A 24,424-nucleotide genomic window follows, 5' to 3' on the forward strand; every position below is an offset into this window, starting at 1 on the left:
GGAGTCCCAAATTGTACACTTTAAATGGGTGAATTGTATGTTATGTGAATTATACCTCAATAACACCATAACAACAACAAAAAATTAATCGCAGTGCTAGATACATGCAAAGCAATCCAAGGATACCTCTTCTATCTTGGCAATTACAAGAAGACAAACGAAAATAAAAAGATTCATCCCTTTGTATCTCAGTTATCTATACTGAGTGGTCTGTGTACATTCGAGGCTGGAAACTGGGTTGAATTTTTCTAGTCGTGTCAGGCATGATTTATATCCCCTTCCAATAAGCAGCATCCCTCCTTTGCATGTCTGCAAAAATCTCACACAGGGCTTGGTGTGAAGAAGGGGGCTTGATTCAAGAAAAGGACTGAAATACTCAGAAAAGGTCTTGCAACTGCAATTTTATTTTCTTTTGTGAAAATAAACAACTGGGAGTTTAAATTGCTCCAAAAAACCCCATAAAAATGAAAAGAAATACACACAGAAGAAGCATGTGAGGTGATGGGGGAGGGAGGAGGGTCTTCAGAGCTTTGGCAGATTGTGCTAGCATGGACCTGGGTGACAGGAGCCAGACCTCGGAGCCAGGTCCTGTCTGCCACTCTGGGGCTGTGAGGGGACATCTCGACTGGTAAGGGGGTGGTACACAGGCTTCTTCACTGAGGAAGTGGCAGGCACCTTGAATCCCTTTAAATGTGGGGAAGAACCACTGCAGAAGACCTCTTCCCCCACCAAAAGCTGGAGACTGGGGCATTAGGGCCACTGAGGGAAAAGGGATGCTGGTGGAGACAAACGAGGCCGAGGTGTCTTCTCACATGGTGACAGCCTTACACTGGGCAGAGGACGAAGGTGAAGGCAAGAACCCACGGAGCTGAGCAAAGGAGAAAAATGTGGGCCAGGTAAAAGGGAATGTCCAGGAATGGGATGTAGATGAAGAGGCTGCGGGCTAGAAATGGCAGCAATGGCCAACATGCAGGCTGGGTGGGAGAAGCTGGGATGCTGGGGGGTGATGGGAAGAGGCAGGAGGGCAGAGAGTCTAGGAGGTAGAGACAGAGGTGCCTTCTGCCCAGGTCCATCCACCGCTGCACATACAGGAAGAATAACACACTACTTTTCAGTTCTTGTTTTTTAAAGATTTTTGTTTTGTTTTGTTTTTTAAAAAAGCCTTAAGATCAGCTACTGGTTACATCTACAAAATGTAAAGTGCTGCTGTTACCAGTCACTTTACAGAACAGTCCAGAGTGGTCAAATATTGACCAATAAAGTTTCCTTTTTTTTTTTCTTCTTCTTCTTCCGCATCATTACTACTCGATGAGTCACGTGACAGCCTGCATAGGTCAGTGGGCAGCTTAGTGGGCAGACTTGGTGACCAAGGAAAGAGGCTGGGCCTGGAGCACGGGGAGGGCCTGGTGGGCATGGAGCGTGGCTGGGAAGGAAGGGGGTGACGTCAGCAGAGCTGTGGGCACGGACCCCAGGGGGAGGGGCCGGGACAGGACGGGGGGCTGGCTGCCCATCTGGCCAGAGGAGGTGGCAGCAGCCTTCACTGACAGGAAGGTAGCCGAGTGGAGAGCCAGCTGGGCCCGGGTCTCTGGCTTGGTGGTGAGGGAGAGGGGCTGGGCTTGCTCTGAGTGGGTGGCGGCCGGGGCAGCCGGGGAGGCCAAGGCCGTGGAGGGTGTGGCCGGCGAGTCCAGCATGCTGCCGTGGGAGGAGGCAGGACTGTCACAGGGCTTCTCAGGGGGCAGGTACTGGACACATGGCTTCTTGCTTTTGGAGGCCAGAGCACCTAGGGGAAATAAAAAAACCACACGAAAGAGTTAGCAGCTAGGAGCGCGGTGGGAGGCGGAGGTTGCCGAGGAAGCCCAGCTGTACACATCAACTCCGGAAACAAGAATGCGTACAGGGAGGGAAGTGAGAACCTGAAGTGATGGCTATGGCTTTCAAGACACCTAGAGCACAGACAAGGGGCAATGCCCAAACGCCAAAGATTCATTCAGAACCTGCCTGGAAGGAAAATAGCTCAGCCTCTCACATCTTCATCTTCCTGCTGAAATCTCATCATTCTGGGGATGGATCTCCACTCAATTTGCTTTAAGATCTTTGGTTTATGGTGCTGTCAGAGATAGTACAGCACCTGCTAAGCAACGTGGTATACAGTGGATTTTGCATCACATACATAGTTAACTTACATGGACTCCTATGGAGATGAATACGCAAATTATACAGATATTAGAAAGGTAGGAAAGGAGATGAAAAGAAAAGCAAGGTGATAAAAAGCACTTTAGGGGACTTCCCTGGCAGTCCAGGGGTCAGGACTTGGCGCTTTCACTGCTGTGGCCCTGGGTTTGATCCCTGGTCAGGGAACTAAGATCCCACAAGCTGGGGGGTGCAGCTCCCCCCGCCCCCCCCCCTCCGCTAAAAAAAGCACTACAGATGGAACTAAACAAGTTCTGCACTTGTCCTGGAGTGAGCATGAGATGGGAGGCTTGACTGAAATACTGGTCACCGTGTGAGCATCTCTCTGCTGGGTGTGATTCTGCTGTAAAAAGATACAGTATATATTTGTGGCACAAAGGGGGCACCCCCAATCCAAGTGAACAATTATTTCTGTTATTCGACCAAACAAACATTGGAAGAAAACCTGATTCTATTGGATTCACTGATAGGTGATATGTCCATCCCTAATGGGCTGCCTTCCTAAGGGAATTTCAAGGATCATTTCAGTGACATTCAGTTTTTACCTTATGCATTGATTTTAGAACCTAACCCTCCAATAAGACACAACTCAACTGAATTGAAAAGAGCCTTCCAAGTGACAAAGTGCTGGACCATTTAACAAGCAGAGTGACTGGAAAAATCCCTTCACTTCTTCGAGCCTCTTAACAGATCATCTCCGAAAAGGGGATAATAATAACAGCCCCCTGAGTGTACATAAGGCTGAGGCCTTGAACATGGCAGCTATCATACGGCATTGTCACCGTGGCCATCAGAGTCCCGGGTACAAAGTACCGGCGGGTGTAGCTGGGACAGGGAAAAGGAAGTAAAGATGCAGGGCCCTCCTGTCCACTCACCGTCTGCCTCCTGGACTTGCTGCTGGGACTGGGTCTGGGACAGCTGCTTTTCTCGCTTCCTCTTCTTTTTCTTACCCTGAAAGATACAGCCAAAGGAAGAGGTAACCAGGCACAGAATAACCGGCTTTCCTGGGGGACTCCCAGCGATGAAGCGGGGAGACAGGATACTTCCTGCACTGGGCACCCAGATCACACTCCCCGCAGCAGCCTCACCAGGTGGCACAGTGAGCCTTCCCGGAACACTGCTTCCCTCCCCCACTGGATCCCTTCCCTCCAGCTCCGGTGTCCTGGCTTTCTCGGAAGGCCTCATTCTTTTCCTGCCCTTCAGGCTGATTTTTCCATTTCTCTTCCTAGAACCGTGTAAGGTTCCTGATCTTTTCTGAGGGGTCCCAGGTCTCACTGAAAATCTAATGCAGCTGGGAATTCCCCAGCTGTCCAGTGGTTAGGACTCTGTGCTTTCACTGCCGAGGGCGTGGGTTCAATTGGGGAAAAAAACCCAAATAAACCCCCAAAAACTTTTTTTGTGCCTTTTGGCACACAAAAAAGCAAGTAACAACATACATACAAAAACCTTCCCAGTTTCAGGGAGTCACCAGAAACGCAGGCAGCGGCTTACGCATTGGTCTCTGAGCCCCAGGCTGGCGACCCTTGGCTAGAGACACTGACCACAGAGCTAGCACACAGCTCACACTGCACCCTGAATTATGGAATTAAAGGCTGAGTCCACTTCCAATGGGACAGGCACAAATTTGATTCTGTCCCCAGGATACCAAACCATGGCCTTGTTGCCCTCCTGAGAACTAAAACGTCCTCCTTATTTCTAGAGAAATACAGACTTCTCCCTGGCCTCCCTGGAAGCGGACTCCGTTGACAGGGTCCTCTATCAATGGAGTCAGCTTCCTTTGCCCCTCTTCCTCTCGCAGAGGCTGCTCCTGGTGTCTGATGGGCACGTACGTAGTTGTCTCGGGCTGACCAGGTCGGGTAGAGCTGCGAGTGAAGCTGCCGCTCCTTCCGGGCCAGTTCATAGTACTTGGCCTGTTCTTCTCGGGACAGGTTGTGCCACTGCGGGAGAGAGGACCAGCGAGGACAGAGCGGTGAGCGTGGGGGACGCTGAGCCGCACAGCCTGGAGCCCAAGGGCAGGCCTTACCTTTCTCCCCAGGATCTGGTTAATGGCTGCGCTTTCCTTCAGGGTGCACTCGGCCACCACCTTGGCCCTCATCTCCTTCATATATAACATGAAGGCATTAAGAGGCTTCTTCACGTGGGGTTTCTTTTCTTCCTCTTTTTTCACTGTGACGGGTGATTTCCTGGGAAGTCATAAGGCTGTAGGTTAGCTGGTATCAGCTGTCATCTCTCTAGGAGGCTAAGGGCTGTCTGCCTCTGGGGAGGGGAGATGCTGTTGCTTGGACGATAATGTAAGTTGCCCGGGGTTGCTTTCAGAGCCTGAGCACCTAGCTCCTAGCTTCTGACAGACCTCCGGCCATATTCCAGGAAAGGACAACTTCCTGACAATGGAACAGAGGGTGGTGGTGAGAGCTGGGACGCACTGGCCGCAGGTGAGAAAGAGGAGGGGGCAGGGCACTTTAGGCAGAAACGGAGAGAGGAGGTCTCCTCGGCTACGAGGCACCGACTTTGGCTTTCCTGCTGTCCTTATGGCACAGTGGACAAAGCACAGGCCTTGGTGCTGGGCGCAGCTCTGCCACCGGTCAGCCACGTGACCTTGAGAATGTTCTCCTTTCTGGGGCCTTACAATTTTCGAGTGTATGGGGGGCGGGGTGGGAGGGGGAGAAGGAAGCTAAAAGCGCTCTCAGGTTCTCTTTCAGCCTCAAAGTCCTGGTTGTAAAACCTTCCTTAATGCGAGAAGAGATGCACGGTGTCTCTGAGAGGATGGGAACTCCAGGGGTCAAAGGGAACAGTTCCCAAGGGAGAGGGTGTAGTTGAGGAAGCTGCCGGGCTGCCAGCTGTATGTCCCCAAGAAAGCAACCAATGGTACTCGCTGCTCAGAGACTGGCCACCCCCCATCAGGCTGCCTGTTACTCACGCGATCACGGCCGGGCTCAGGCTGGGGGGCGTCGGTTCCTGCTTGACGATGGGGGAGACGATAGCGGGGTGGGGGATCCCTGAGGTGGGCAGACCAGGATGGGCCGGAGCCACCATGTGAGGGGAGAACCGACTGGAAACCAGGCTATGTACCAGATGGAAACAAAGACAACAGAGGGATTCAGGCAGAATGCTTGTCACCCACAGAGGATGTGGCAGGCCCCCAGTCTTGATGGCGGAGGTGTGTAAACACCTCTGCTGGGGCAGTGTTGGAGCAATGGAAGGCCATGCACTGACCTCGACAGAACCGGTTTGGGAAACACCCAACAAACCTCCCTTCCCCCACAAGCATGCAGGTTTCCTATATCTGGTGCTGAAAGCAGGTAGGATGAAAAACACAAAAGAAGATGCAGCGGGTCTGAGGCCAGAGTACACAGGGGGGAAAGAAGGGCTCAGGCTGTGGGTTGCACTTCTTTTGTCATTGGCGGTACCACTGTCAGGTAGATCGGCTACTGAGACAGAAATCCCCTTTCGCTGTTCCCCTCTCCTGACATCATTGCAGGAACAATTAATCTCCCAGCTTCAGAGTGATGTACTCAAAATGCTTCAGTGCCACAAAGCCCAGCCCAGCCCATGAGGGGACGTGCAGGAGGGTTGAGTGTGAGGGCTTTGAAATGCTTCTCTTAGAGAGATGGGGCAACAGTGGGCTGAACCTATGGTCTCCATCCCCACCTTATCAGAGAGGCAGGAGGAAAGGTGAGCACCTGCCTCCTCGCTTACTGCCAAGAGAAAGCTGTGTAACGGTCAGAAATGGCAGGGATGCTGGTAGACAACCATTCCCTGCACTGCCACTTCCTGCTCACAGCTCCAGTCCCAAGACTCACCTGGACATTGAGGCATTCATGGCGAGTGCAGGGTAGGGGTGCCGGAAGCCGCCGGGAGGAAGGGAGTACATGGGCTGACCTTGCCTATAAGGGCCAGGAGCAAGGAAATCTGGTTAGCAAATTGGCTAAAATGGGAATGTTCAGGACAGGGAAGGAGAGGCGGTTGGGAAGAAAGGATGATAAGTAAAGGCAGGAAGTAGGAAGGAAGAGTTGGGGGGACACTGCCCTGGGGAGAGCAGGGAGGTCTGAGTCCTGGGCTTTGGGGAGAGGGCTCTACGTGGGGGAGGGGGGGGCGTCTGTATACAGACCACCAGGACCGGCTGGAGGTACAGAAGTTAGAACTCAGCATAAGGAAGGAGGGAGGGTAAGAAAGGCTGTAAGTTTCCTTACTGTGGGACGAGCCAGCCGAGGGGATGGGGGATTTGCCCGACAGCTCCGGGAGACAGTGGGTAATACGGAGACAGCTCAGATGGGTGAGGGGGCCGGGGGATTCCTGCTTCCAAAGAGAGATGTGTCAGACAATTCCTGGGCCCTACATTAACACCTTAAAATAATATCAAACAGGAGGTTCCTTGCCCTATACTCCCAGGTGCCCTGGAGCTTGGAAGGCCCTTTCTTTTATTATCCCTGCCCCCTGTCACCACCAGTAACTTCCAGCTGCTCATACAGGAGTCGTCCAAGACACAGGCAGGAAACTTTGGACTGAGAGACCCAAGATATCCCCAGAGTCATCAGCTAGAAAAGCTGCCTCATTCATGGAAAGATAAGCTTTGGATCTCTGTCCCACATTTGTCCTCCTTATTATCTGTAACTCGTAGTAGCTGTGATGTCTCAAGAGAAGCTCCAAAAATGCTTTGACCCATGGAAACGCTATGGGAATTTTACGAAGACTCTGGCTCCCTCTGGGATGGAGTTTGGGTGAGCAAGTTAAAAACAAGAAGCCAACTCAGTCTACTGCTTTATAGCTATACTTATGTCTGGCTAGACTGTTTACTTCCACATGTTCAGTTTGGGGCCTAGGTTTTGGTTTAAGGAGGCGCAGCCTGCAGCCGGCTAGACTTCAAAGTCAATGAGAAAGGAGATTTTTTTTTTTCCCCTTCCAGGTCATTCCAATCTTAAAGGTTTAAGACATTCTAACGTAGAAGCAGCAGTGGCAGAGCAACGCCAAATGCTGTGGAGCCAGGCCCTGTGCATCATCTCATTTAATCTCCTTTCATCCTCACAACGACCCAGCGATGCAGAAGGGACACGTAAGGCACTGATGAGCGAATTGAAAAGGCTAAACTTAGTGGGCAGGGTTAGAGACAACTGAGAGTTGGAGACACGGTTTGAACCCAGGTCTGTCCGATTCCAGGGCTGAAATACTCCCCGAGAAGAAAAGCCCGCCCCCACTGGAGCTGTGGAGCTGGTCCAGCCTGAGCAGGCCCTGACTCACCTGTCTTTGGATCGATCTCTGGGGAGAGGTGTGTGGGAGGGGAGCCGGGGGAGAAGTGGTCGTTGCTGTAGGTGATGAGGGGCGTCAACGGATGCATGTGGTGCGGGTGCTGAACAACAGGAACTTTATTAGACTGAAAGACAGAGAGAAAAAGACTAGGGACAGTTGCCAAGGAGGTGGAGAGTACGGGCAGACCTCAGCGCTACTGCAGGTTCCGTTTACTGCTTTATTTGCAGTAAAGCAAATCACACACACTTTTTGGTTTCCCGGTGCATACATCTGTTTTTTTTTTTAAAAAAGAAATTTTTTCTTTTTTTGGCTGTGCTGCACGGCATGTGGGATCTTAGTTCCCTGACCAGGGATGGAATCTGCACCCCCTACAGTGGAAGAGCAGAGTCTTAATCACTGGACCGGCAGGGAAGTCCCTCCCAGTGCGTATAAAAGTTATGTTTACACTGTACTGTAGTCTGTTAAGTGTGCAATGGCATTATGTCTAAAAAAATATGCACATACCCTAATTAAAAATACTTTGTCAAAAGGTGCTATCATCTGAGCCTTCAGTGAGTTGTAATCTTTTTGCAATAGTGACATCAAAGATCAGTGATCACAGGTCACCATAACAATTATAATAATAATGAATAAATTTGAAATATTGCGAGAATTACTGAAATGTGACCCAGAGACACAAAGTGAGTAAAGGCTGTTGGAAAAATGATGCCGACAGACTTGCTGGATGCAAGATTGCTATAAACCTTCAATTCATAAAAAATGTAATATCTGCGAAGCACAGTAAAGTACAATACAACAAGATATGTCTGTAAAACCTATTGTTATGTACTTGGTTGAATAGATACCAGGTATTTTCCATGCAACATCCCATTCAGCCCTCGAAGAGTACTTGAGAGAAAGCAGCGGTCTATACAGCAGAGAAAGAACCAACAGAATTAGAGAAGGGATTACATCCACCCTCCTACGTACCCTCTTCAAAACAGCCCACCATTACTCACTTCATGTGTACTGTGTGGTGCTAAATGCTACAGGCTGCTGAATTATGAACCGTGCTCTATGTAATCTCAGTGACTTTAGAAAACACGCTTTCCTTTTCAGTTTTTTTTTTTCTTCTTCTTTTTGGCTGCCTCGTGCAGCATGAGGGATCTTAGTTCCCCGACCAGGGATCAAACCCATGACCCCGGTAACAGAAGTGCAGTCTTAACCACTGGACCGCCAGGGAAGTCCCTCAACATACGCTTTCCAAATGAACTTCCTAGAAAGGGTAGCTCATAGGTTCACATCTGAGACTGGTAACAGAGCAGTGAGGGAACTGTCACCATCAGACCTCATATAACCAGTTGTCATGTTCAGGGTTTACAGATACCAACCAAGAGCACTTAAAACAGTTCTCCCTGGAGAGTCTCAAACACTCTGCTGACCTAATTATCACATTTCATTTACAATACCAGAGAGTGTAAGGAGTACATTTTACATAACTGTTAAGAAAGCAAAAACACTGGCATGTCACCAACATATCCTGCTTCAGAAACGTTAAAAAACGGAAAAACCTGTGTGTCCTGGAATTACTAAACGGAATTAATTTTTAATTGTCTTGACATAATCTGACTTAACAATAAAAATTTTTATTATAAAAATGGCTATCGGCCTTATTATAACCTAGCAAAAAAGCTATGATTATCTTCATTTGAGGAATGAGGAAACTGAGTGGGGAAAGATTAAGTGACTTAGCCTGAGCCACAGGGCCAGTAAGTGGTAGAACTGGATTCCTATCAGCCCTTAACGGCTCTAACAAACCAGGGTGTCTTCTCTTGCACTTCCTGGCACCTCAAGAGCCTAATCAAAACATCTGTCAGAGAAAGGACGGACACGCATTTTTTCGGATAATAAGGTAAATGAGTTACAAGTGGAGAAGAGATTTATTAAAAAAGAGATTCGTAAACAGGATGATGATTTGGTGGCATCTCACGGGCCAGATTTCCAAACTTCTGTCTTCCCAGTTGAATGTTTCGTTTCATAGATTCCTGAGCCCTTCAGCCTTTTACTCAGTGCCCCTTGGGTACTCATCATGCAAGCAACTATATGTACATCTCCTAGGCGCTCGTGTGCTGACAGTAATCTTGCTCCATTTTCAGTAGGCTAAGCAGAGATGAGAGGCAGAGTCCTGGAGCAAGGCCTAGAACCCAGGGGCCCAGCTCTCAGACTCACAGAAGTGAGACCAAGGATGCAGATGGTTCATAAGCAAAACCACTAGGTGGCGCTGGTACACGGCTGGACCCTGCTGGCTGGACCCTGCTGGTACCTCACCTTCAACAACTTCCACCCTTAGTGGGCTCATTTGACGTTGCACAATAAATTCTAAAATTCTTTTCTTCTTACTGTTTTCACCTGTTCCCTCACTGGCTTTTGAAGAGGTCTCCACGTACATGAACATATCACACAAATAAGAGTACAAAAAAATTATTTTAAGGTCAGATTTCTAGGATCCTGATGCAACTCAATGATGCACTGAGGTTTCCCAGAAACAGCTTTGTCTAAAGGGTGATTTTTAGTATCATAAAACGAATAGAATTATTACTAAAATGACAGTAAATGATAAAAAGAATTACACAAAATGATCACAATTTTTAAAAAACACATAAATTCTATGATTTAAAAAAAAAACTAGAGGCAGTTCCCTGGTGGTCCAGTGGTTAGGACTCAGTGCTTCACTACCATGGGCTGGGGTTCAATCCCTGGTTGGGGAACTAAGATCTCATCCCACCAGCAGTGCAGCGCAGTGGAAGAAAAAACAAACAAACAAACAAAAAGACTAGAAGGACACCAAGTAAACAGTAAGTATATTTGAGTGGTGGGACTACAGGTGGTTTTGTTCTTCTTATTTCCCTTTCTGTATTTCCCAATTTAATTATTACCTACTTAAAACTATACTTACGATGAACACAAATTTCCTAAGAAAGAAATACAAACTATATTATAAAACATTTAGAAAACACAATCACACACACACACACACAAGCCAAAAAAACTCCAGAATCACACTAGCCTAACCCAGTCACTATTATCATTTTGGCATATCTCCGTTCATTTAGACTTCTTGTACATCTGTTTTTCATTTATATCATTTATAACTATCTTTTTTTTAATTTAAAATTTCAGCTTTATTGAGGTATAACTGACAAATAAGATTGTTATATATTTAATGTGTACTATGTGATGATTGGATATATGTACATAGAGCCATCTTAAAATACTTAATAGTATTATGAATCCTGACTGGCCATGTGCTCTTGAGTTTGGCTTCATCAGAAACTGACAAACAGGACTAAAGGTCTGGAAGGCTTGGGTTCAAGATGGTGGAGTAGAAGGACATGTGCTCACTCCCTCTTGCGAGAGCACAGGAATCACAACTAACTGATGAACAATCATCGACAGGAAGACACTGGAACTCACCAAAAAAGATAACCCACATCCAAAGACAAAGTAGAAGCCACAATGAGACGGTAGGAGGGGCACAATCACAATAAAATCAAATCCCTTAAGTGCTGGGTGGGTGACTCACAAACTAGAGAACATTTATACCACAGAAGTCCACCCACTGGAGTGAAGGTTCTGAGCCCCACGTCAGGCTTCCCAACCTGGGGGTCCGGCAACGGGAGGAGGAATTCCTAGAGAATCACACTTTGAAGGCTATCGGGATTTGATTGCAGGACTTGGACAGGACTGGGGGAAACAGAGACTCCACTCTTGGAGGGCACACACAAAGTAGTGTGTGCATTGGGACCCGGGGAAGGAGCAGTGACCCCACAGGAGACTGAACCAGACCTACCTGCTAGTGTTGGAGGGTCTCCTGCAGAGGCGGGGGGGTGGCTGTGGCTCACCGTGGGAACAAGGACACTGGCAGCAGAAGTTCTGGGAAGTACTCCTTCACATAAGCCCTCCTGGAGTCTGCCATTAGCCTCACCAAAGAGCCTGTAGGCTCCAGTGCTGGGTCGCCTCAGGTCAAACAACCAACAGGGAGGAAACTCAGCCCCACCCATCAGCAGACAAGCAGATTAAAGTTTCACTGAGCTCTGCCCACCAGAGCAACACCCAGTTCTACCCACCACCAGTCCCTCCCATCAGGAAACATGTACAGCCCTCTTCGATAGCCTCATCCACCAGAGGGCAGACAGCAGAAGCAAGAAGAACTACAATCCTGCAGCCTCTGGAAGAAAAACCACATTCACACAAAGATAGACAAGATGAAAAGGCAGAGAGAGGGCTATGTACCAGATGAAGGAACAAGATAAAACCCCAGAAAAACAACTAAATGAAGTGGAGATAGGCAACCTTCCAGAAAAAGAATTCAGAATAATGATAGTGAAGATGATCCAGGACCTCGGAAAAAGAATGGAGGCAAAGATAGAGAAGATGCAAGAAATGTTTAACAAAGACCTAGAAGAATTAAAGAACAAAGAAACAGAGGTGAACAATATAATAAATGAAGTGAAAAATACACTAGAAGGAATCAATAGCAGAAAACTGAGGCTGAAGGACGGATAAGTGACCCGGAAGACAGATGGTGGAATTCACTGCTGTGGAACAGAATAAAGGAAAAGGAATGAAAAGAAATGAAAACAACCTAAGAGACCTCTGGGACAACATTAAACGCAACAACATTTGCATTATAGGGGTCCCAGAAGGAGAAGAGAGAAAGGACCTGAGAAAATATTTGAAGAGATTATAGTTGAAAACTTCCCTAACATGGGAAAGGAAACAGCCACCCAAGTCCAGGAAGTGCAGAGAATCCCATACAGGATAAACCCAAGGAGAAACACACTGAGACACATAGTAATCAAATTGGCAAAAATTAAGGACAAAGAAAAATTATTGAAAGCAGCAAGGGAAAAATGACAAATAACATACAAGGGAACTCCCATAAGGTTAACAGCTGATTTCTCAGCAGAAACTCTACAAGCCAGAAGGGAGTGGCATGATATACTTAAAGTGATGAGAGGGAAGAATCTACAACCAAGATTACTCTACCCGGCAAGGATCTCATTCAGATTTGATGGAGAAATCAAAAGCTTTTTACAGACAAGCAAAAGCTAAGAGAATTCAGCACCACCAAACTAGCTCTACAACAAATGCTAAAGGAACTTCTCTAAGTGGGAAACACAGGAGAAGAAAAGGACCTACGAAAACAAACCCCAAACAATTAAGAAAATGGTAACAGGAACATATGGATAATTACCTTAAACGTGAATGGATTAAATGCTCCAACCAAAAGACACAGGCTGGCTGAATGGATACTAAAACAAGACCCATATATAAGCCGTCTACAAGAAACCCACTTCAGACCTAGGGACACATACAGACTGAAAGTGAGGGGATGGAAAAAGATATCCCAAGCTAATGGAAATCAAAAGAAAGCTGGAGTAGCAATACTCATAGCAGATAAAATAAACTTTAAAATAATGTTACAAGAGACAAGGAAGGACACTACATAATGATCAAAGGATCAATCCAAGAAGAAGATATAACAATTATAAATATATATGCACCCAACATAGGAGCACCTCAATACATAAGGCAACAGCTAACAGCTCTAAAAGAGGAAATCGACAGAAACACAATAACAGTGGGGCACTTTAACACCTCACTTACACCAATGGACAGATCATCCAAACAGAAAATTAATAAAGAAACAGAAGCTTTAAATGACACAGTAGACCAGATAGATTTAGTTGATATTTATAGGACATTCCATCCCCAAACAGCAGATTACTTTCTTCTCAAGTGCACACGGAACATTCTCCAGGATAGATCACATCTTGGGTCACAAAACAAGCCTCAGTAAATTTAAGAAAACTGAAATCATATCAAGCATCTTTTATGACCACAATGCTATGAGATCAGAAATCAATTATAGGGAAAAAAATGTAAAAAACACCAACACATGGAGGCTAAACATATGTTACTAAATAACCAAGAGATCACTGAAGAAATCAAAGAGGAACTCAAAAAATACCTAGAGACAAATGACAATGAAAACACAATGATCCAAAACCTATGGGATGCAGCAAAAGCAGTTCTAAGAGGGAAGTTTATAGCAATACAAGCCTACCTCAAGAAACAAGAAAAAAAAAAAAAGAAACAAGAAAAACCTCAAATAAACAATCTAACCTTACACCTAAAGGAACTAGAGAAAGAAGAACAGACAAAACCCAAAGTTAGCAGAAGGAAAGAAATCATAAAGATCAGAGGAGAAATAAATGAAATAGAAACAAAGAAAACAATAGCAAAGATCAATAAAACTAAAAGCTGGTTCTTCAAGAAGATAAACAAGACTGATAAACCATTAGCCAGACTCATCAAGAAAAAGAGGGAGAGGACTCAAATCAATAAAATTAGAAATGAAAAAAGAGAAGTTATAGACACCACAGAAATACAAAGCATCATAAGACACTATTACAAGCAACTCTATGCCAGTAAAATGGAACCTGGAAGAAATGGACCAATTCTTAGAAAGGTATAACCTTCCAAGACTGAACCAGGAAGAAATAGAAAATATGAACAGACCAATCATAAGTAATGAATTTGAAACTGTGATTAAAAATCTTCCAACAAACAAAAGTCCAGGACCAGATGGCTTCACAGGTGAATTCTATCAAACATTTAGAGAAGAGCTAACACCCCTCTTTCTCAAACTCTTCTAAAAAATGCAGAGGAAGGAACACTCCCAAACTCACTCTATGAGGCCACCATCACCCTGATACCAAAACCAGACAAAGATACTATAAAAAAAGAAAATTACAGACCAATATCACTGTTGAATATAGATGCAAAAATCCTCAACAAAATACTAGCAAACAGAATCCAACAATACATTAAAAGGTTTCATACACCATGATCAAGTGGGATTTATCCCAGGGATGCAAGGATTCTTCAATACACGCAAATCAATCATGTGATACACCATATTAATAAACTGAAGAAGAAAAACCATATAATCATCTCAATAGACACAGAAAAAGCTTTGGACAAAATTCAACACCCATTTATGATAAAAAAAACTCTCCAGAAAGTGGGCACAGAGGGAACCTACCTCACCATAATAAAGGCCATATATGACATACCTACAGCAAACATCATTCTCACTGGTGAAAAACTGAAAGCATTTCCTCTAAGATCACGAACAAGAAAAGGATGTCCAGTCTCACCACTATTATTCAACATAGTTTTGGAAGTCCTAGCCATGGCAATCAGAGAAGAAAAAGAAAGGAAAGGAATACAAATTGGAAAAGAAGGAGTAAAACTGTCACTGTTTGCAGATGACATGATACTACACGTACAGAATCCTGAAGATACCACCAGAAAACTACTAGAGCTAATCAATGAATTTGGTAAAGTTGCAGGATACAAAATGAATGCACAGAAATCTCTTGCATTCCTGTACACTAATGATGAAAAATCTGAAAGAGAAATTAAAGAAACACTCCCATTCACAACTGCAACAAAAAGAATAAAATACCTAGGAATAAACCTACCTAGGGAGACAAAAGACCTGTATGCAGAAAACCATGAGACACTGATGAAAAAAATTAAAGATGATACAAACAGATGGAGAGATGTACCATGTTCTTGGATTGGAAGAATCAATACTGTGAAAATGACTATACTACCCAAAGCGATCTACAGATTCAATGCAATCCCTATGAAATTACCAATGGCATTTTTTACAGAACTAGAACAAAAAAATCTTAAAATTTGTATGGCGGCACAAAAGACCCTGAATAGCCAAAGCAGTCTTGAGGGAAAAAAATGGAGCTGGAGGAATCGGACTCCCTGACTTCAGACTACACTACAAAGCTATAGTAATCAAGACAATATGGTACTGGCACAAGAACAAAAATATAGATCAATGGAACAGGATAGAAAGCCCAGAGGTAAACCCACGCACCTATGGTCAACTAATGTATGACAAAGGAGGCAAGGATACACAATGGAGAAAAGACAGTCTCTTCAATAAGTGGTGCTGGGAAAACTGGACAGCTACATGTAAAAGAATGAAATTAGAACACTCTCTAACACCATACACAAAAAGAAACTCAAAATGGATTAGAGACCTAAATGTAAGACCTGACACTATAAAACTCTTAGAGGAAAACATAGGAAGAACACTCTACGACATATATCACAGCAAGATCTTTTTTGATCCACCTCCTAGAGTAATGTAAATAAAAACAAAGACAAACAAATGGAACCTAATGAAACTTAAAAGCTTTTGCAAAGCAAACTACAAACAAGACGAAAAGACAACCTTCAGAATGGGAGAAAATATTTGCAAACGAATCAGTGGACAAAGGATTAATCTCCAAAATATATAAACAGCTCACACAGCTCAATATTAAAAAAACAAACAACCCAATCCAAAAATGGGCAAAAGACCCCAATAGATATTTCTGCAAAGAAGACATACAGATGGCCAAGAAGCACATGAAAAGCTGCTCAAGATCACTAATTATTAGAGAAATGCAAATCAAAACTACAGTGAGGTATCACCTCACACCAGTTAGAATGGGCATCATCAGAAAATCTACACACAACAAATGCTGGACAGGGTATGGAGAAAAGGGAACCCTCTTTCACTGTTGGTGGGAATGTAAATTGATACAGCCAGTATGGAGAACAGTACAGAGGTTCCTTAAAAAACTAAAAATAGAATTACCATATGATCCAGCAATCCCACTACTGGGCATATACCCCGAGAAAACCATAATTGAAAAAGACACATGCACCCCAATGTTCATTGCAGCACTATTTACAAGACCCAGGTCATGCAAGCAAGCTCTATGCCCATTGACAGACGAATGGATAAAGAAGATGTGGTACATATATAAAATGGAATATTATTCAGCCATAAAAAGGAATGAAATTGGGTCATTTGTAGAGACGTGGATGGACCTAGTGACTGTCATACAGAGTGATGTAAGTCAGAAATAGAAAAACAAATATCGCATATTAATGCATATATGTGGAACCTAGAAATATGGTACAGGTGAACTGGTTTACAGGGCAGAAATTGAGACACAGATGTAGAGAACAAATGTATGGACACCAACGGGGGAAAGCGGCAGGGGGTGGTGGTGGTGGTGTGATGAATTGGGAGATTGGGATTGACATGTATACACTGATGTGTATAAAATGGATAACTAATAAGAACCTGCTGTATAAAAAAATAAAATAAAATTCAAAAAAAAATAAAAGAAAAAACAAGGGAAGGGGTGTTGGGAAGATAGATGAAATAAACACAGCAAAATACTGACGGTTGTTAAGGCTAGGAGATGGGTACATGGGATTTCTTTGTACTGTCTGGTTTTGTATATGGTTGGAGAATTTTGCAATAAAATTTTTAAAAAGAAAAAAACAAAGAAACTGGCAAACAGCACCGAATGGGTGGAGAGTCAAGTACAAAGCAGAAATATGTGAGTTATATTTAAAATGCAGGTCTCCTCACTTTAACACTCCGTGAGTCATTAGTATTGGATCCCATTAGGTGGCATCATTTTCCAGAAAATGGACTGGAAGGTGGTGGGTTCTCAGAAAGAAAAAGGAAGGTAGACTTTTCCTTGGTCAGCCTGGGAAGATGAGGCCTCTGGGACTGATTAGCAAAAATCACTCCCTTTAGGGCTGACTCAGGCAAAGCTCTCCTAGGAGGCTACCCTCCCAAGAAAAGTTCCCGCTCTTTTTGCTCCTTCGCTGTCCCCAGGGGCAGGATGTCCACAGCATAAACCCAGGCCAAGGGCAGGAATGTTGAGAACCAACACACACCTCTCAGTGGACAGCTTGCTCTGCAGTGCAAAGAGCACGCCCAACCCAGAGTACAGGTGTTCCCTGGGCAAGGTGGCCGAGTCCAGTTTTATCCAAAGAAGAGCATCTCAGAGCCACCTTGGACCTGAATCCTTCCAGCCCATCACGCAGACCCACCCCTTTCCCAGCTCAAGTGTTTCTTGTCTGTTTTGGTCTGTTTCTAGGGTTGGTCCAAGCCAAAGTTCTCCCTGAAACTCCTGGTCCTGAGGAAGCAATTCATCCTCTCTTCTACTGTTCATGACTTTCTTCCAAGTTCTAAGTAAAGCCCACGCACCACCACAGATGGACCAGCCACCTTTCCACAAACCGTCCTTCCATGAGGCCCTGCCACTCTCCACCACCTGCTTCTCTCAGTAACTGGCTTGAGGCCTTCACAAAGCCTCTTGCCCCGAGTGTTAATTCACTACCTCCTTTTCTTCCTGATCTGAATTTCAGCGATAAGAAGGATAACGTTTTTTAGATCAGGCAAAGAGGAGCCTTAATTCTGTGGGATCACCTACAAAGCAGACACAGACCACCCAACAGGCTGCCCAGAAAAGATCCTCAGAGGTGCACCGGGTTGCTAACTGTACCTGACTTTATATGTTTAAGAAATATGCTCGGGGCTTCCCTGGTGGCACAATGGTTGAGAATCCGCCTGCCAATGCAAGGGACACGGGTTCGAGCCCTGGTCTAGGAAGATCCCACATGCCGCGGAGCAACTGGGCCCGTGAGCCACAACTACTGAGCCTGCGCACCTGGAGCCTGTGCTCCGCAACAAGAGAGGCCGCGACAGTGAGAGGCCCGCGCACCGCGATGAAGAGTGGCCCCCGCTTGCCGCAACTAGAGAAAGCCCTTGCACAGAAATGAAGACCCAACACAGCCAAAAATAAAAAATAAATTAATTAAAAAAAATGCTCTATCCACAATCAATCGTTTGTTTAGTGATTGAGAAAACCTTCTCTTTTAGTGGGCCAGAGCTGTTTTTTCAAGTGATTATGTGCTCAAATGCAGGACTTGGGGGATAAAGGAAACTGGTTTGTTCCTAGAATACCAGTCCAGTCATAGCGGTGGATTTATAATATAAGCAGGGGCAAACAGGAACTTAATTAAAGTTGAGGGAAAAAACACCCAATTCTCTCTGTGTGCACACACACACCACTCTCTAACAAATACTACTTTAAAGGCGAAATGTAAGCTCTTTGCCAATTCTGTCATCGTATCCTATTAAAGAAAGGAAATTTGAACATATGTCTGCTATACAGAATTTTCGAGACAAATGGAAATTCACACTTTTATTTATTGGGTAGATGTTTGTGGAGACTGTCTACACAGCAGGGACCGAGTTGGGCAGTCAAAGGGCTGGAGGCCAACAAGCAGAGGTGGAAAGAACCTGGGTCTCTGACGACATGGCTGGATTGCTGATCTAATTGGCCCTGCAGACAATACGGATCACAGGTATTTATGCTGCATCAACTATGTGCCAGGCACAGTTCTAGTCTCGTGAACGCACTAGAGAATCTTGTCTTTTTAGACAAATATACCTAGCCTTGCGTTAGGTACATTCTAATTGGACAGACAGACAGACAATAAGCCTAATAAATAAATAACTAAAATATTAGATAGTGATAAATGTTAAGGAGAAAAATCAAGTCAGGGACGGCAGATAAGAAGCGAGGCAGGCGTGGCTTATAAGTTAACACACGCTGACCAGGGAAGGCCTCAATGAGAAAATGACTTTTGAATGAATACACGAAGGCAGTGGAGTGAGATGTGTGGGCATGAGAGGGAAGGGTGTTTTGGCAGAAGGCACCCAGCGCATTGGCTCCGAGGTGGGCAGGATGCTCCGCGTGTTTGAGGAACCCCCAGGAAGCCAGCGGACTGGAGCGCAGAGAAGAAAATGACAGGATGAGAGTCTAGATTAACGTACTAACAAATATTCTCTGAGCTCCTCACAGGCAGCAAGCAGTAAGCTGAAGGCTCTGAAAGATGTGAAGATAAACCAGGGTCTCTGTAGGGCAGCAGCAGAGAGAAAACGCTGCAAGGAATTAGAAGGTGCTTTAGGTCCTTCTTGGAAGCAGTGGTACATTTCTGAGGTCTTTGCAAATTGGACTGGGCACAAAATTCTTGGTATAAATCTTTTCTTATCAAGACTCTCTCCCTTTTCTACTGTTTGCTGGCATTAAAGGCAGCAAAAGAGAATCCTGAGTTTACCTTTATTTTTGTTCCTTTGACACTGGCCTTTTCCTTCCTGCATAGATGCTTGTAGGAAAAAAAAAACAAATTAAACCCTTACAGTTCAGACTGTTGCAAGGACGTGTCTAGGTAAATGTCAACTTTCATTTACTTTGTAGAATTCAGGTGAGTGCTTTCAAGCTATACGCTGGAGGGTTTTTATTTATTTATTTATTTACTTGTTTTTTATTTTTTGGACATGCCGTGCAGCATGTGGGACCTTAGTTCCCCGACCAGGGATGGAACCCATGCCCCCTGCAGTGGAAGCACGGAGTCTTAACCACTGGACTGCCAGGGAAGTCCCTAGTTGTTTTTTTTTTTTTTTTGCGGTACGCGGGCCTCTCACTGTTGCGGCCTCTCCCATTGCGGAGCACAGGCTCCGGACACGCAGGCTCAGCGGCCATGGCTCACAGGCCCAGCCGCTCCGCGGCATGTGGGATCTTCCTGGACCAGGGCACGAACCCGTGTCCCCTGCATCGGCAGGCGGACTCTCAACCACTGCGCCACCAGGGAAGCCCCCTAGTTTTTGTTTTTAAAGCCCAGTTTCACTTTCTTATTGCCCACTGCCATTTTTATTGGTTGTGTGGTCTCTTCTTCAGGAACACTATTTGTAGACTGGTTTTTAGCTTCTGTCCTCTATCATCATCTTTTTCATCTGTGTCATCAGTGCACAGACTTGACTTGCCACGATGTCCATTCTGCTCTTCACTAAGAGTAATGAGCTGGGAGACACAAGTAAGGTTTCCCCAAAGCTAAATCTCAGTAGCAGAAACTAATAAAGGAATGATGGAGGTCGATAATCTTCAATGCCTGCCATGAATCATGGGTGCAAGTTTGATGAGAAATAGGGCATTTATGTAACTTCAAAGCCTCTCCCTACAGAGCACTTATTAATTACAAAGGGAAAGAATAACCTCACAGAGGAAACACATGTCAGACACCACCTTAATCAAACGATCAAAGCCAGCATCACCAACTTTGGGACAAATGGACAATAAATAAATAAGAACAAATGGACATCGGATTCCCGACGTGATGCACGGAGAGGCGCACATCAGTGCAGTGGTGTTCTTGCCAAAAAAGCACAACCTGAATCTAACCATGAGGAAACCTCAGAGAAACCCAAATGGAGGGACATTCTACAAAATAGCTAGTCTTACTTCTCCAAAGATGTCAAGGTTAGGAGAGAGAAAGGCTAAGGAGCTCTGCGAGATTAAGGGAGACTAGAGGACTGGCAACGAAATGTAACCTGTGATCCTGGGTTGAACTGTGGACCAAGAAACACATACAGCTTAACAGACACTAGTGGGACATTTACTGAAATTCGAATATATATTGTGGGTTAGGTAATATGAAATGTTAATTTCTTGATTTTGATAACTGTGCTGTGGTCATTGTAAGATACTGTCTTTCTTCTTAAGAAATACATCTGAAGTATTTAGGGGTAAAGGGGTATTAGGGGTAAATGTTTCCAACTTACTGGCAAATTGTTAAGAAAAACTCATATATACTGCATGTGTCTGTGTGTGTGTGTGTGTGAGAGAGAGAGAGAGAGAGAGAGAGAGAGGGAGAGGGAGAGGGAGAGGGAGGGAGTGGAGGGTGGGCAAGGGATGGGGCAAAAATCTCTGGATCTAGATAAAAAGTATATGGGAGTTCATTGTATTATTCTTGCAATTTTTCTGAAAGTTTAAACTTATATCCAAATAAAAAGTGAATACTGTGTAGTAGGAATCGAAATCAGCACTGGAGGCAGAAAGGAGCAGCAACGGGCTATGTGATGAGTTTTGGGGTCTTCACAGGTATATTTATAAGATGGAGAAACTATACAATTTAAAAAGGGAAACTTCGATGAATGTTTTTAATTGAGAACTGGCATGCTGAGCAAAAGTCAGGCTTCTCAGCTCTCAGCTCAGCTACTTCTTCGGAGCAGTGAGACAGTCACCCTTTAGGAGGGCTTCCAGGCCCTGCCTTCCATTAGCCATTGGATGCAAAGCTCTGCGCCTTGCTTCTGAGTGTGGCCCAAAGCTTAGTGCTAAAACAGGGTGTTCACTATGGTTCAAAGAAGTATTCAGTCATCATCTAGAAAGCAAGTTACAGGTGTGCACACACACAGACAAGAGACTGAAATAAAATGCTTGTGGGTTGTGGGATTACAGGTCTTTTTCTGTGTACTTTTGCATTTTCCCAAGTGCTCTACACACACATGCATTACTTTTCTGGTTTCAAAAACGATTTAATTAGGGACTTCCCTGATGGTTCAGTAGTTAAGACTCCATGCTTCCAACACAGGGGGTGCAGGTTCGATCCTTGGTCGGGGAACTAAGATCCCACATGCCACACGGTGTGGTCAAAAAATTAAAAAAAAAAAAAAAAGATTTTATTAAAAATCCTGAACGAGAAGAGGAATTGGACTCAGAGGCAGAGAGGGGTTCAAAAGTGGGCATCTACCTTTCCCCAGATCACTGATTTTCCATCCATTCACAAATGCTTCCTGAGTACCTATGCTGTGCCAGGCATGACAGGTGCTAGGTAAACAAACGTGAACAAAAGAGTTGAGAGTCCTATCTTTGGGTTGGTTATACTCTGGAAGCGCGTATATTTGTTTTGTGTGGTTTGGCACAGCGTTCCGGGGAGAGGGTGGAGGGGATGACACGGAGCAGGCACGTGGGCCACGGTGAGGGATCAGGGTAACAGTCTACACTCAGGGATACTTAGTTTTTAGAGCTTGTTTCAAAGACATAAAAATTCAAGTGGTAATAACACGTAATTGCATCCCCACCCTGGCCCAGTTACAGCTTATATATACACATATCCCTGACAGGCAGCTTCGACATGACTCACTGCATCTCTCCAAGTATGCAGGCTGTTTCCTCCATTTGCCCTTCTCCCAGGGCCAAACTCATCTCAAAATATTTTGCTCATGATTCCAAAAGGAATTCCATAATCCAGTGTTTTCATTTTTCTAATAAAAAAAGCCAGCTGGGCTTCCCTGGTGGCGCAGTGGTTGAGAGTCCGCCTGCCGATGCAGAGGACACGGGTTCGTGCCCCGGTCCGGGAAGATCCCACATGCCGCGGAGTGGCTGGGCCCGTGAGCCATGGCCGCTGAGCCTGCACGTCCGGAGCCTGTGCTCTGCAACGGGAGAGGCCACAACAGCGAGAGGGCCGCGTACCGCAAAAAAAAAAAAAAAAAAAAAGCCAGCATCCAAACCTCCGACTACTTCCGGTAACCTGCTTCTCTGCTTACGCCTGCAGCCTACAGAATCCGGCATCTAATAAACTGGAATGGTCTCTGGCCCCTCCTTCCCTTTTGCCTCTGATATGCGCTGAGGGCATATCAGATTCTCAATTCTGGCTGCCCCTTAGAATCTTCCAGGGAGCTTAGAAAACTAAGATACCAGCCCCACCCCAGAACAGTTAAATCATATCCTTGAGAGAGCAGATGCTAAATTCTCCAGGCTTATTACCTCCGTTACCTTTGCAATGTGTCTGTTTGATCCGGCACCTAATAATTCGAGCCTTCTTCACCTCTTAGTCTGCTAAATGAACAGTATTTTAATTGTTCTTTCCCTCTCTTCATCAAAGCAGTGCTAGTGGTGGTGGTGGTGATAGTAGCAAGCTAGCCACCACTGAGTCTTATTCTGTGCAAGTTACAATTCTAAACTCATTACAATGTGCGGCCTCATTTTCACACAACTCTGAGGTCAAGTCCTCTTCTAATTCCTGTTTTATAGATGAGGAAACCAAGGCAAAGAGAGATGAGGTAATTTCCTGCAGCTGCACAAGTAGGAAGAGGTGGAGGTGGGATTCAAGCCCACTTTATTAAACAACCTCCAACACACAGGCATCTCAGGTCTGGCTCCTACATACATGTACACACGTGTCTCTCAGAAGTTAGAATGAGAAGCCCTGACTTGAAAATGGAGAACGGCGGTCTTCTCCCAGTCTACAGAATTTCAAGTTAATGTTAAGGTTTTCTCCCATGAATGTTCTTTAAGTTTTTGAGGTCTGTTTATCTATATTAGAATGCAGAGTGTAATAATATACAACTTACTAGAAAAGTATCCATTTTGCTGTCTACCGTGTAATGTATCCACTGTTCCCGGTTTTCCACTCTCAGACAAAACATGAGCCCCTGCTCCACTGCAGTCCTGAGATCATATCCGTATAACACACATCTGCAGTGGCTGTAGGTTTGCCTGGCAGTGGGAACTATGGGTAGAGAACCTTGTTAAGAGCTTAGGGATTTCATATATTTTCATGCCACTTACAATGAGATAATAAGTGAGGATGAGTAGCTGTTTTATTTAAGAAAAAGAATCCAGAAAGAAAATGGAAGCTTAGAGAGGGCAAAAAAACCCTTGATAATGTCTATTAATACAGTCTCCCGGAGCCAATGAACGAATTATAGGAAGCAGAGGGTTGAGAAAAAGTTGGGCAAATGACTAGACTAGGTATCAGATAGCAAATGGATCAGGGATGGAGGTGGAAGGTCTAGCTCTTGCGTGAAGTTGGGCGGTGAACATTAGAAGGGAAATAAGATGATGTATCACAGGAGGTGAAGGGCCATCACAGGCTTTTTATTTCATTTTTCAGAGCTGGATTGCTCTGCAACAGGGAGGATGGGAAACTCAAAGAGTCCGTGTGTTAATTTTAAAGAGAATTCACTTCCTCTCAATGTAAATGAAGATTTTAGAAGATACGAAGACAGTATGTGAAGGATACTGGCTGGGGGATGCCACAGGATGGGTGGGGTGTGAGCAACGATTTGAAACAGAGACAGCTGTGCTGGGAGGGGACAAGCCAACTTCGTTGGGGGGTGGGGGTGGGGGTTGGGATGCCATGTCCTCCACAATGACTGACCACTAGAGGGCGCCTGTACCTCGCGCTCGGCCATCCCAAGCTGTCCTGGAATCTGGAGGGC

At 45.1% G+C, this 24,424-nt stretch overlaps 1 protein-coding gene across 1 annotated transcript in view; it reads right to left on the reverse strand.

Annotated features, from left to right (window-relative positions):
- Positions 1–381: 381 nt before the first annotated feature.
- Positions 382–24,424, reverse strand: part of TCF7L1 (transcription factor 7 like 1) — a 160,304-nt gene continuing 136,261 nt past the window's right edge. The window contains exons 5-12 of the mRNA XM_060169699.1: positions 7,426–7,558; positions 6,381–6,483; positions 5,991–6,074; positions 5,108–5,251; positions 4,214–4,373; positions 4,020–4,127; positions 3,066–3,141; positions 382–1,780 (exon numbers count right to left, since the gene is read on the reverse strand). Of these exons, the coding sequence (XP_060025682.1) occupies positions 1,347–1,780; positions 3,066–3,141; positions 4,020–4,127; positions 4,214–4,373; positions 5,108–5,251; positions 5,991–6,074; positions 6,381–6,483; positions 7,426–7,558 (1,242 nt within the window). The 3' untranslated portion in view covers positions 382–1,346. The remainder of the gene's footprint in view (positions 1,781–3,065; positions 3,142–4,019; positions 4,128–4,213; positions 4,374–5,107; positions 5,252–5,990; positions 6,075–6,380; positions 6,484–7,425; positions 7,559–24,424) is intronic.

The sequence above is a fragment of the Lagenorhynchus albirostris genome, chromosome 13 (assembly GCF_949774975.1).
Source record: "Lagenorhynchus albirostris chromosome 13, mLagAlb1.1, whole genome shotgun sequence".
NCBI classification, from domain to species: Eukaryota; Metazoa; Chordata; class Mammalia; order Artiodactyla; family Delphinidae; genus Lagenorhynchus; species Lagenorhynchus albirostris.